Source organism: Wasmannia auropunctata, unplaced genomic scaffold, assembly GCF_000956235.1.
Source record: "Wasmannia auropunctata unplaced genomic scaffold, wasmannia.A_1.0 LD336000.1, whole genome shotgun sequence".
Classification (NCBI taxonomy): Eukaryota; Metazoa; Arthropoda; class Insecta; order Hymenoptera; family Formicidae; genus Wasmannia; species Wasmannia auropunctata.
The window spans coordinates 1,481,420-1,491,831 of NW_012026890.1; the positions used below are offsets into that span (position 1 = coordinate 1,481,420).

The 10,412-nt window shown below is 42.7% G+C and overlaps 1 protein-coding gene and 1 long non-coding RNA gene across 2 annotated transcripts; one reads left to right on the forward strand and one right to left on the reverse strand.

Annotated features, from left to right (window-relative positions):
• The first annotated feature begins 2,193 nt into the window (after positions 1–2,193).
• On the forward strand, positions 2,194–6,792 carry LOC105453309 (protein escargot-like). The gene is made up of 2 exons (XM_011695149.1): positions 2,194–2,739; positions 3,624–6,792. Exons 1-2 carry the CDS (start codon positions 2,613–2,615, stop codon positions 5,042–5,044), a joined length of 1,548 nt encoding a protein of 515 aa, XP_011693451.1. The 5' UTR covers positions 2,194–2,612; the 3' UTR covers positions 5,045–6,792.
• A 2,562-nt stretch (positions 6,793–9,354) lies between these two features.
• Positions 9,355–10,106, reverse strand: LOC105453310. The gene is made up of 2 exons (XR_974856.1): positions 9,941–10,106; positions 9,355–9,865 (listed from the first exon to the last, which is right to left on the reverse strand). It is a non-coding gene; the product is annotated as an uncharacterized LOC105453310 (long non-coding RNA).
• Positions 10,107–10,412: the final 306 nt, after the last annotated feature.

The window sequence follows — 10,412 nt, forward strand, 5'->3', positions numbered from 1 at the left end:
TTTAGATTTTCCGAACGTTTTGCATTCAGACAAGCAAAATTATTTTATTATTTAGTGAAATTATATTAAATAAATTGATTTAAACGATGTTCCATGAAGTAATAGTTTCAGAATCTCGAGTCCAAATTATATTTTTTACATGGTAACATTTACAATACGTTGTTTCTATTATATTATTAATGCACCGGTAGTACAAAGCTGCAGAATCGTTTCAAGTTCAACGCACCGCGCGCGTGCCGCATTTGGAATGCGCCGTTAAGCGAAGTGAAATGCGTCGCGCGCAGCGATTGTGCGCAATATTGATGCAAAGCGAAGCGAATGTAAAATATATATCGACGGTAGCGAGGACGTTTCTCCTGTCGAGACAAACGGTTAATAACACGCGCGCCCGTGGCATATCGGTTACCGAGATTTTATCATGAAATTCTGCTGTCGGTGTGCACGCACGACACCGTCTCCGCCTTTTCCTCTCCTCTCTCTCTCTCTCTCTCTCTCTCTCTCTCTCTCTCTCGCTTTTGCGATCTCAGCGCGTCTGGTGTTTCTCCTTTATTACGAAATAATACGATAAGATGATTGGTCGCGCGCGCGCCTAGCGAACTTATAGCGAAAGAGCAAAGCTTTATGCGTATGAGCTGTTTATGACGACAAGTTTGTACTTGTCACAGGACAAGGGTCCTATGTCAAAAATCGCTTTGCTTTCGTTTCCTAGCCGATGCGTGGCCATATACCGGTCTCTTGTCCCCGATTATCATTTTGTGATCGGTCAATACGAATGATCTCATTTCACTGATAATAATCTTGCCCGTCGCATACATGTTAATTGTGAAGAAATGTTCCACGATTTCACTTCACTTTAGAATCCGTATAATATTCGTCGAATTTTCATTGTGCGTTAATGCAACTAAAGCTCTTTATTATTGTGATTATTTTAATTTGTTATACATCCTTCTTTTTCATCGATAAAAAATAAAACGCATTGCTACATTTTCTAATAATATTATTAGAATATTAAAAACGTAATATTAAAAACGGTATTATTTGTAATTCATAATGACACTATAAAGAATTTAGACATAAATTCTAAAGTAAACGCATCTGCATTTTAATCTTATTTTTATGTAAGTTATAAAGAAAAAAAAGAAAGAAGTGAATCGTAAGCGTATCGATGGATTTGAAAAAGTTTCTATATACCTACATCAAAGACAAACAGATAAGCAGCCAAAGAACGTTACCGTTTTTTTAATGCGCATCGGCCACGTGGCGGATTCCTAAACGGAACGCCGTATGCTTTTCCTTTCGCGCAAAAATGGCAGGCGATCTAACGTGAATCTGCCGCTCGCGTATGGGGGGAACAGGGTGCTCGCGCGAGTACGCGTGCCTCAGTGCACATGCTCAGAGACGCGCGTGTGTAGGTTCCCAGCGCGCGTGGGCGATGCTGTGGCACGCGACACGACCGTTACACGTTCGGACTGGCAACGTAGGTCGACGCGGAAGAGGGGGTGAAATTCAGAAGGGGAACAAGAGGTGGATTGCAGCGCTCGCACGTACACACACGCAAGCGCGCGTATGCGAGACGCAATACGCGCATATCAGGTAGAGGGCACAAAACAGCCGACGCGACAACCACTCTCGTAACAAAGAGCGAGAGAAAGAACGGTGCGGAGTTCAGGTAGGCCGAACGGAAATTCGAATAAAAAACGCGAGTCGCCGAGCTCTCGCGCGGAGGGGGTCTAATGTACCCACACGCGCGCGCGCGCCCGCGCGCGACGCGAATCCCTGGTGCATGTGTGCGCGCGTGGAGTGGGTCTCCTAAGAGGGGTCACAGCATCTGCTCTTACAGAACAACATAACATACACACATTGAAACTCGCGGAGCGTGTAAGCGTGACAGAGAAAGAGAGAGAAAGAAAGACAGGGGAAGGGATGAAAAAGGAAGGACGTGGAGCGTAGCGGACTATCGCGTTGCACTCACGAACATCCTGCACCTCCCGTCGTTGTTCGCTGACGGTGGGGGACAGTTGGTGGAACATATCCCTGGTCGATTGGCTGGTGGCCCGCGACCGTCCGTCCCCCATTGGCAAGCAACGAGGGGCCCGCGGGCCCGTATTGGCTCGGCAGCACGTGCGGGCCACCTGCAATCGGCTGGTGGGGCGACCTGTTATAAGAGGCCCTGACACAACCCCCTGCCAGTCAGAGACCGGCTTGCAGCCGAAACGTTCCGAGCCAGTCACTGTAGAACATTCCTTGCATTTTTCTTTCGTGTTTCACGTGAGTCAGTTTATCTGAATCGCCCAAACCGGTCAGTTGAATACGGACGAACGTGTAGTGAAGATCAATCTTATTGCTCTTTGAAGAAAGATCGAAAGTGCCATTTCTTCTTTCGAAGAAGACTCTTGACTTATGTGTGAAGTAATTGTGCAGTGACGTTGCCGCGTATTATTGCCTTGCGAGATTTCGGCAAGAGTGTGGATTATTGGATTAACACTGTAAATGACGGATATCCATACGAGAAAAAAAAAGGAATGAGGATGCTATAAGCGCAGTGGCATAGCGTCAATAAATCAGAAGAACGCTTTAAGTGCCGTTACGCAATATAAAAACATAGTGTCAAAATGCTTGTCGACGAGGTGCCACACAGCTTCATGAAGAAGAATTACAATTACAGTCACTGCCCGTTAAAGAAGCGGCCGATTTATTACACATCCGAGGATGAAGAAGAAGTACCCGAAGCAATCAAAGGTCTCAAAATTATTTTTCTATTATCACACAAATCTCTTCGATTTTGTAAAATTACTTTCATACAAAATTTTACTACTTGTTCGAGTATATACCTATTTGCCTATTCATGCTTTAAAAATTATTCATTTTAAACGTTAAAATAAATAAATAAGATAATTCGAAATAACAGAAGATAGATAAATATATAACTCTATAGTGAATTTTTAATGTTTTACACTTCGACAAATTTTAATCGTTGACTGTTACGTGTGCGTTCTTAATTTATATTGTATTTATTTATTTTTATTTTGTAAATTACCGTGATTATATAATTCTGAAGATATTTATTTTCGATCTTATTATAGATCGAAATATTTACAAAATTATTATTTTACAATTAGATTAGAATATATTTATTAGTTCGTAGAACTAATTGTAAGTTGACTCATTAGTTTTTTCTTAGTTATTTTTAGTCTAGTGAGTCTTTTATTATTTATTTTTATTTATGTTATTAATAAAATTATTCTAATATAATGTGTATTTAATTAACACAATTAAATACATATAATTACGTAAAATTTTACATAACAAATACATGATAAAGACATGAAAACAAAAAATTAAAAGTAAAAATGAAAAAAGATGTGAAGTGAAAGTTTCGTAAGGCGAGATACAGTTTATTGTAACGATTGTAACGAATATTCCTTAGTAATAATAAAATAAATGTAGCTTAAGATAAATTCCTTTCTTTTTGAAAAGTTGAATCATTGAAATTAAAATATCAGAGAAATATTTATAAATTTCATTATTCTAAGATATTATCTAGAGTATTTTATTTTCTTTATATTTTATATATTTCGGTATCCTTTGACATATATGTAAACGCGTATCTCTTGTTTGTGCAGAAGAAATAATTGATGTGGGAGTCGACGATATCCCCGAACCTGAGAACCTCAGCACGAAGCCCGAGGATCTCAGTAGAACCGCGGATCGTCATCATAGTCCCCAACGACAACAGCAGCAGCAGCAGCAGCAGCAGCAGCAACAGCAACAACAACAGCAAGAATCACAGGAACGCGCATCCAGCAGGATGCCGCCTCCGATTTTCAAGACGTCTCCTCCACCTTTGACAATAGAACCATCCTCGCCGACGACTCACCACGCGATGCACTACGTCCACCAGTTACATCATTATCACCATCACTATCCGACCAAGACTATCACGCCGCCAGCGGGAATCGCGCCGACCCATCATCCGATGGTGAAGAAAGCGCGAGTCGAAGTGATCCAGCATGACAATTCCACGACACCTACGGCGGGTGTGACGGCGACGTCGACACCGTTGCATTTTATGGCGAGCAAGGCACCTCTGGAGCCGTTGAATTTGAATCCTCCGGTGGAGCCGCTGGCTCATTACCCTACGCCAGCCTGGACTCGCACGGGCCCGCTGTATCCATCGCATTATCTGCCATACGCCCCGCCTACATATCATCGCTATCCTGGAGCGGAATTATATTCGTCGTATCCGGTACCGGCGTATCCGCACTCCTCGCCAGAACATCACCCGTCAGTTTCGCCACCGCCCCACGGTGCATTGACTTGTTCGACGATTCCACGGCCCATTGCCAGGACCTATCCTCACTGGGGTAGTCCGGATCATTGTGGTTTGTCGCCTACGAGTTCCGTGGGCTCCGGTTCTCTGCGATCTCCGCCGCCCGTGACGCCGGAAGACCTCTCCTCGCCCAGCAGTGACAGCGGTAGATCGTCCGCTGGCAGCACCTCTGCCGGGACCATGATCGGGCCCACGAAAGTAGAGAAGGGCAGTCCGAACGCCAGTGCGAGTACCACCTCGAGCACGACGTCGTCCAGGTATTCATGCGAGAACTGCAAGAAATCGTATTCGACATTTTCCGGCTTGTCGAAGCACCAGCAGTTTCACTGTGCGGCCGCTCAAGGCCAGGCAAAGAAGTCTTTCTCGTGCAAATACTGCCAGAAGATATATGTCAGTTTGGGCGCGCTTAAAATGCACATCCGGACACACACGCTGCCCTGCAAGTGCCATACGTGCGGCAAGGCGTTCTCCAGGCCGTGGCTGCTTCAGGGTCACATCCGGACGCACACCGGCGAGAAGCCCTTCCGATGTCAACACTGCAATCGTGCGTTCGCCGACAGGAGCAACCTCAGGGCTCACCTGCAGACTCATAGCGACGTCAAGAAGTACTCCTGCGACAGGTGTAGCAAGACATTCAGCAGGATGTCGTTGCTTACAAAGCATCAGGACGGCGGCTGTCCCGGGGTGCCGGTGTCAGTCGGCTATTCTTGCTAAAAGTTTCACGTTTCTGTGACCTATGACATGTATGTGTCATTCGTTTTTTATTTCGCGGTCTCAAAGTGCCTTAGAATACAGTACAAATGTCGAGTTAGTGAAGTCTGGTATCTTGGTGAATCGCTCGCGAAATTTCGATTAATCAATCCTTTCGCCATCGGACTATATCCTTTCAGAAGAAAGTGAGCTTTAAAAAAAAACAAAAGTTGACAAAAACGTTTTCCGAAAAGTTGCATTTTATGAAGAAAAAAATATTCTTTTTTTATCTTGAATTAATTCTGAAAATAAGAATTTATTGAATTTTATCATTTTGATTTTCTGACAGTGGCGAATTCACAATTCCACACATTCTCGTTAAATATACCGCTCGATCATATCGAACACACCTTATTAAGAAGTTGACTCGCCAGACAGATATCTCGAAAAATTTCGTGAGAGTTGGTTTCGTTTGTTTATTATCCTTCGCTGTAAATATCCGTGTACGAGTGTGCGACATACAGCGATTCACAAAATATTTCTCTTTTAATTAACTAAAATATTTCTTGTTTTAATTTAATCAATTGCCAAACTTCAAATTTTGTTTGTAGAAAAAATTTATGATTTTTTTCTAAAAAACACATGAAGAAATATATATTACACTATAAATGAGAGATCCAGAAAGAATATCAATCATTTGAGGTCTGCAATTGAGAAATAAATAGTTTTGTGACTCATTGTATGAGCGTGCTGACGATATAATAGTACTTATAGAGATTATTTCGTCCTTCCGAGAGATCGGTCACGTCGCTCCGAGCACGTGTGAGAAATATCGAATATAAAAAGCTGCTCGATTACCGCGTGATGCGGTCCCGTGAAACTGCTGTGCCATTTTTTTTTTAATATTTCATGCCATTTTTTTCATTTGTTCTAATGCACTCGAGCACATAAAACGCGATTATAAAATGAAGAGATCGAGAAATAGGACGATTTGCACGTTTCCTTTTTTTTAGTTATATTTCGTTTCTTTTGTCGGCGTGCGAGCGCTTCCGAACATTATTTATGATTGTGACTCGATCGAAACTTATTTATATTAATTACGCAACGATTCTTTGTAGTTTCGGTGGAAAAGAAATCGTCTGAAATAAAACGGGATATGAAATGCGATGCGTTTCATAAAAATATTGCATTAAATGAAATATTTTCGGAAATATAGGGTGCAAATAAAGGCTTGTCACGCTGCGATGCACCAAAGTGCCATTCGCGAAAAGCGCCACGTGCGCGTCGCGCCGGGGTGGAACCTCATTCGCGCGCTCGCACGCGTTAACACGCGAATTGTACATAGTTCAGCGCTTAACGGTTAGCGAGTAAAATACGCACAATACGAGTATTACAATTTGCCCGCGTTGGGCAATTGGATCGAAAAGAGGAAGACAAGGTCGCTTGACGCGTAGAAAAAAAAAACGACGAGAGATCTCGGCTTCGCATTATCATTTTCTGTATTTTGCATTTCGCAAATCCACCGTAAGTTTCTTAAACAAACTAGTCATTGTATTATACGCAGAGGGACAAAAGACTCGTTATGATTATTGAAAAAGATATAGAGAGAGGTAGATGTTAGAGTGAGAGCCATCGTTGCGTATGTACTTTTACTTTTTATCGTGCGTGTAATTAGCAGCATGGCTCAGGCGAGTACCACTATTCCTAGTTTTGTAAAGAAAATAAACTACTACGAAATACATATATTGCCTATGTATAGAGATATTTTATACAAAATAAATTACATGGATTTTAAATCTTAAACTCTTTTCTCTCTTTATCATGTGTTAATTTCTCTCTTATTTCCTTCTCTAAAATATGTTGATATCTTTACCTTCTTTTTCATTCCCCTCATATGTTTTCTCTAGCAGAATTATTCAGTATCTTCTTTTCTTCAACTTCTCGTGGATAAAATTTTACTTTACTACATTAGTCTACGAAGACCGTTTACATAACTGCCGAATTTTGATCATCGGTCATTTACATCGTATACATTAGATACGTACGAATAAAAAAAAAATGAGGCTCGCTGTCACATAGCGATATTTTGGAGACTCGCATAATCAGGCGTTTTATCTTTTGACAAACGACGCTCGCGTAAGCATAACTCTTCGAGCAACCAATCCTGCATCGCTGATCGTTCGCTCGTCAGAGGTCCCGGAGGGGCCTCTTCGGTAAAAGTAATTGTCGGTGTTCGTGCTCGGCTCGAGACGAATCGATTGGCTCCGACGTGAGATTCGACGTACAGCCGGTTAAGTATTTCATTGCGCACGTGGACGTAATAACGCGCGAAAGTGACAGAAAATGCGCGCGGCCGCACGGCGAATAAATCTATATCGGCAGTTTCGACAAGCCGCGATATTTATATTGCATTCATCGACGCATTCCCATAATCGTGCAGCCCATTGCCGTTTGCGCAATTGCGTACCGCCAAGAGAACGATTGTTCGCGATTGCAAAAAGAAAAGAATCCTTTCCGCGCGGTTCACGCGCTCTATATCTTCCGAGTGCCGCCGTTTATTCATTGTTACAGCTCTGTCTGGGTGGTCCAGATCAATCATGCGACGAATAGAGAATTCCAGAACCTTTCATCGATTTATCGAAGCGAGATTTATCAATCTTCCAGATCGCTGAGCGTTTATAAGTGCTTCCTCGAATCGGAGCTGGGAATAAACTGAATATCCTAAGAAGTATCGCGCGAATTCTATAATAAATCGTTAGAATACAAAAATTATTACGTTTTGTAACCCTTTCTGCAGTGCGAACAAATAATATATTCGTGCAACAGTTATATCTTTTCGCAGATGTACAATATTTAATTAAATTAGAGCGAAGTTAATCCGCGTTACTTCGCAAGGCATTCATCGTGTTAATAGCGTCTTCCGGTTATAACGGAGCTTATCTTCAGCGTATCTCACGAGGGCCAATCGACACGCGGCTGGCTCGCGTCAGCGGTGAATACGCGCGGATTATCCGGCAGGTTATCCAATTTCTTCGCACAATGAAGAATCGAGTGATCGTGCCGTGTCGCGCCCGCGCGCGCGCGCGCGGAGAGTATCTCTCTTTCCGTTGCGTGTTGCGTTCATTCATACATTCACGGGCGTGTGTAACGCCAGCACAAAGCTCTTTTAGCGGAGCAAACAACATATGGCGAGCAAACACGCGCGATGGAAACGCGGCGTTCAATTCATTTCGCCCGGGCTAAACGGGCTACCTGCACTGCGTATTAAATCCCACGCGCCTCTAACATACGCGCCGCCGATTCAATCGGCCGTGGTGGCTCCAATCGAGCTTTTTGTTCGGCCGGCTCGCCCATATGGGTGCCCGAGATCGTGCCCGCGATCTCGCTTGCCCTCCTGACATTGTCGCATTGGTAATATATGGGTCGACCTGCGAGGCAAACATGCGTTTAATCGACATTTCAAGAGTGAAATTCATCGATGCCTGTGAGCAACACGTGTTTTATTCAATTATTTAAATATCATCTAAAACGCGATAACTTTTTATATTAAAGTAAAAGTAGAATTAATTCTTCTTTCACATATATACATATCGCTCCTTATCCCATCCAATCTGGATATTTAAAGGGAATTAACGGGATCGTGAATTACAACCATAATGACGGGATAGCAAACTCGTGCTGTACTTGAAACTCGCGGATGTTCAAATCTTAAACGATTTACACACTTGTGGTCTCGTTGTGTAGTTAGTCGTCATTATGGCTATAATTATGTATGACGGCCCCATTGAACGGCGTCCTTTCGCCCGGCACGACAGGTGCACGCGCCATTTTCGAGTACCGTCCCTCGCAGACCGCGCTGTGTATACACACTCACGCAGAAACGCGCGCGCAAGCAAGAAAGTGTGGAAGCAAACGCTACCTTGGCCGCTGGGCTTTTATGGCGACCGGTCCGAATCGAACAGGTGCGTCGGAACGGATATACACACATAAAACGCCGGGGTAAAAGGTTCCATTATTCGTTTGTATATGGCACCGAGGCTTTGCGCTATGCAAAGACTTTTGCGAGAGGAAAGCGACCGCGCGGCGACAAAAGGTCGCAACGTCGTATACGGGCCGCGCCGAGAATGGAATGTCAGCTACGAAGTTTTGGGACACAAAGCGAAGGGGGTCGAGGTCGGTCGTCATCGACAAAAAAACTACCCGTTGCCTCGTAAGAGCCGCAGATTTGACGACTTCGGTCACCTGAAATTATGTCCGGGTTAATAATAAAATCTACCAGTTGACGTGCCAAAGGATTTTCAGATTGTCCATAGGCTTTATACTTCTGCGCGAGATGAAAACGTCATGATTTTATTTATTTAATTTGCACAGAAGTCGAAACTTCTACAAAATTCTACATCTTATGTATAGTTAATAAAAAATACTGCTATTTTTATTATTTTTATTTTTAGCGGTATTTATTTTATATGTAATTTTTTATTATCTAAATGTAGCGTAAAAAAATTTAAATATTTTTGCACGAGCAGTAACGATCTCACGATCTTTGACACGATCGCTGTAGAACACCAAGTTGACCTCGTATAAAACTGATCGTTCCTTCAGGATGTACAGCACACCTGATCAAGGAGCGAGAGTCTTTCATCGCTTCCCGGAAGACTCTCGTCTTCTTGCAACCCTTTACTCCGTGGTGGTACGTGTCTCATTGTGTCAGCGAGGATCGCCACTGCCGATTACACCAGGTGTGTTAGTGCTCGTGCGTTTCTTCTTCGAGAAGCGTGATCGTCGATGATGCGGCGATCCGTGCACGAATTATATAGTCGTCGCCCTTATGAAATTCTCAGTCGGCTGGAAAGAATGCCCCGGCCGAATAAGTATTGAACGATCGGAATATAATGTAAGGCTCTGCAGTTTAATTATTACATCGTTACGTGATATTATGTAGTTAATGTTAACTTTTATGCTAAATTATTGACATGCCGTTGTGTGTCACATTTCTTCTTTTTATCGAACTATTATAATCGATTTAGAAGTATTGAAGTTCAAGACATTGAAATATTAGCGAGAGAAACGATTTGCACAGTCACCGTAATCATTCAATTATCAATTCGTTCCGTGCCTCTGAGTCAACTTCAGAGATCGTATTCGATAAGAGCATTAAAAAGAGAGACCGATTGAAAAACGTGAGAGACAAATAATGAAATGAAAGAAGTAACTGGATATCCACCGCGCTGCGATAGCATTGATTCAACGTAACAAACCTCGATACAAAGGCTATTTGTTACTCTCTTTTTTTTATATCTCATTGTCAGCTGATCTAAATGTGATGCGGTCCAGTGATTCTTTGAGAAATTCTTGACCATTTCGAGGCAGTGAAAAAATAATATTGATATTT

Coding starts and splice junctions, on each gene's coding strand:
- LOC105453309 (XM_011695149.1), top strand. CDS start 2,613: ATGCTTGTCGACGAGGTGCCACACAGCTTCATGAAGAAGAATTACAAT. Junction 2,740..3,623: donor AGTACCCGAAGCAATCAAAG/GTCTCAAAATTA, acceptor TTGTTTGTGCAG/AAGAAATAATTGATGTGGGA.